At 42.4% G+C, this 3679-nt stretch overlaps 1 protein-coding gene across 1 annotated transcript; it reads right to left on the minus strand.

Annotated features, from left to right (window-relative positions):
• Positions 1–1759: 1759 nt before the first annotated feature.
• LOC311039491 (tubulin alpha chain-like) lies at positions 1760–3118 on the minus strand (the record flags this gene model as incomplete). The annotated part of the gene is made up of 1 exon (XM_084049402.1): positions 1760–3118. One exon carries the CDS (start codon positions 3116–3118, stop codon positions 1760–1762), a length of 1359 nt encoding a protein of 452 aa, XP_083905528.1.
• Positions 3119–3679: the final 561 nt, after the last annotated feature.

Here is a 3679-nt window from a genome sequence, read left to right on the forward strand (position 1 = left end):
GCGTGCTTCCCCCTTTTTTCTGAGTTCACACAGGCTGAGACATGAGTGACAGGTGCCACTCATTACCTTGGACACGCCCAATTATTGACTTTGGCGCTGCGCTTCTCCTGTGCTTAGCATCGGTTGTTTTGCGTGACGCATGGCGGTCTGACCGAAGTTTGAGGTTTGTCAGCAGAGGTTTTCTCCGCTGTTCAAGACCCTACCCTACAGTACATTGCATTTATGAATCCATATTAAAACATCTGCTAAATATGTTGCCATTGACACTGGAAATAAATGATTGCGAATAGATTAAAAATCCCAAAATTCTTCTTTAAAGGCGAATGCATGAATTGCTTATTTCTTTTTAATATCAAGGCATTCTAGGCTATGACAATTTAGACATTTTCCTAAGAAAAAGATTTTCTAGTACTTTTCAAAAAACATCAATAGTGAAAATAGCAGATCTACAAGCTCACAACATGTCGCATTGTCCCACGTGTCGCAACTTGACACGATATGTGGGATTGCGACACATGAGCTATTACATCTGCTATTTTCGCAATATTTGAATAGAGCTTAATTGGTTAATTCAAATGTAGTTTCACCTTCCTAGAAATGTAATGGAGTCAAAAGTACAGTATGTGTCTTTGAAATGTAGTTGGGTACAAATACTTGAGTAAAGTAGATTCTCAAAAAAAATACTTAAAGGCTACTTTACTCAAATAAATGTAGCTACTTACTGTAGTTATTGTCCACCACTGGTGTTCACTATAATAGGATCAAATGGCACATGCTTTAAATTTGCGAGGATAAGGGATTTTTAGGGATTTATAGTTCTAACAGATAGCCTATAACAATGCTGTGGTTAAGGACATCATTAATGTGACGTAGACTTTTCTTAGGGACATTCTCAAAAGAACAGTTTTCCCCGGACAAACAGACCCTTTTCTAGACAGCTCGCCTCCTACAGAGCCACGCCGCAAAAAAAAGGGGTGCAGACTTTGACATTATGCTGTGTTCTTGGGGACATTGTTGGGGACAATGTTGGGGATGTTCTGTTAAAAAAGGTGCAGTGGGCATCTAGGCTCCAATGAAGCCTGAAAGCGCGTCGCAAGTTCGAATCCCGAACCCGACGGCCTTTGCTGTGTGTGGGGTCACTCCCCATCCCTCTCTACCTACTGTACTATCTATACAGGCATTAAAAGCCCAAAAATAAATCTAATCTAAAAAAAGAAGGTGCAGTAACATTAATATAGTTCTGTTGTGGATATTGTGTTGTAAAAAAAAGAGGTGCAAACACATTATGTTGTGCTGTGTGTTGTGGATATTACTTTAAAAAAAGGGGTGCAAAAGGAAACATTACATTATGTTCTATTGTGGATATTCTGTTGTAAAAAAAGAGGTATACATTGACATGATGTGCTGAGGCTACAGTATGTGGATATAAAAAAGAGGTCATGTAAAAAAGGAAGACAAAAACTAGCACAACCATTAACATTGTCTTATGTCGTTGAGGATATTCTTTTCTATTATAATAAAAGAAAATGTGTGCAAAAATGTACTTTTTGTTTAACAGAAAATGAAAAGAAAAAAGTGAGAAGATGTAATGATATGCTACTTTACGATGGCTACTGTAGTAACAAGGCAAATAACTCCCGTCATTGTCCAGGACCCCTTACTTAACAGATGGTCAGTCACATCTCATTACAATAATAATAAAAAAATCAGGGTATATCAATACCCTGGAAATCATTTTCACATTTTTCGGCTAAATTACTTAATATTCTTCTTCTTCGCCACCCTCTCCCCCCAGCTCAACGGAGTCAAGTCCAACCTCCTCATAATCCTTCTCCAGGGCTGCCATGTCCTCTCTGGCCTCAGAGAACTCTCCCTCCTCCATACCCTCACCTACATACCAGTGAACGAAAGCACGCTTGGCATACATCAGATCGAACTTGTGGTCAAGCCGGGCCCAGGCCTCGGCGATTGCAGTGGTGTTACTCAGCATGCACACAGCCCTTTGGACCTTGGCCAGATCTCCACCAGGTACAACCGTTGGGGGTTGGTAGTTGATGCCGACTTTGAAACCTGTTGGGCACCAATCGACAAACTGGATCTTACGGTTGGCCTTGATCATGCCAATGGCAGCATTGACATCTTTGGGCACCACATCCCCACGGTACAGCAGGCAGCAGGCCATGTACTTGCCATGACGAGGGTCGCATTTCACCATCTGATTTCCTGGCTCAAAGCAGGCATTAGTGATTTCACTCACTGACAGCTGCTCGTGATAAGCCTTTTCAGCAGAGATGACAGGGGCATAGGTAGCCAGCGGGAAATGGATACGAGGATATGGAACCAAGTTGGTCTGGAACTCCGTCACATCAACATTTAGAGCACCATCGAAACGAAGGGAGGCCGTGATGGAGGACACGATCTGACTAATGAGCCTGTTGAGGTTGGTGTAGGTAGGACAATCGATATCAAGGTTCCTACGGCAGATATCATAGATGGCCTCATTATCAACCATGAAGGAACAGTCAGAGTGCTCCAGCGTGGTGTGGGTGGTCAGAATGGAGTTGTAAGGTTCCACCACCGCAGTGGACACCTGAGGAGCTGGGTAGATGGAAAACTCCAGCTTGGACTTCTTGCCGTATTCAACAGAGAGTCGCTCCATCAGGAGGGAGGTTAAACCGGAGCCAGTGCCGCCTCCGAAGCTGCGGAAGACCAAGAAACCCTGAAGACCAGTGCACTGATCCGAGAGTTTGCGGATCCTGTCCACCACAATTTCAATGATCTCCTTGCCAATGGTGTAGTGTCCACGGGCATAGTTGTTGGCAGCATCCTCTTTGCCAGTGATCAGCTGCTCAGGATGGAACAAATGGCGGTAGGTCCCAGAGCGCACCTCATCAATAACAGTTGGCTCCAGATCTATAAAAACGACTCTAGGGACGTACTTTCCAGCCCCAGTCTCGGTGAAGAAGGTGTTGAAGGAATCATCTCCTCCTCCAATGGTCTTGTCACTGGGCATCTGTCCATCCGGCTGGATCCCATGTTCCAGACAATAGAGCTCCCAGCAGGCATTGCCGATCTGGACGCCGGCTTGGCCGATGTGGATAGAAATGCACTCACGCATCCCTGTCCAACTTAATCAATTCTATTCATTTATTTCAAATCCAAGTGATTCCTTCTTCTGCTTCTGCTTCCTGTTTTACAGCAGGTGAATACACACCTTATATACTCTAGGTTCTCTAAATGGTCTAACGTCACACACACCGTTGCCTAACAACACATATTTGTGCAGGCATTAGGGTTGGGATTTTAACGATTGTGGTTCCTTAATGATTCCTAATAGTCTGATTCCTTACCGATTCCTTTTATCGTTTCCTACAGTATACAATATATAACAAAAACATATAATTTAGCCCTTCATTATATATACTTTTTAATAACCACAATGTTCAGGCATTTTTGTTCATGATTGCTTAATTTGTCAAATTGTCACTGTCCAACGCACTTGCATTAGAACAAAGTGGATGTACGAATAATACAGTATTCTTTGCAAAGATTAACAGCTATTGACAGTATAGCTTTTATTGTAACATTCCTTTTTCTGGAACACTGCTCTAAATTTCTATTTCCAAATATGAACATAGACATATCTGTGTAAAGAAAAACATCATAGATATTGAAATAA

This window comes from Gymnoscopelus microlampas (genome assembly GCF_963454915.1).
Source record: "Gymnoscopelus microlampas genome assembly, chromosome: 23".
Taxonomy (NCBI): Eukaryota; Metazoa; Chordata; class Actinopteri; order Myctophiformes; family Myctophidae; genus Gymnoscopelus; species Gymnoscopelus microlampas.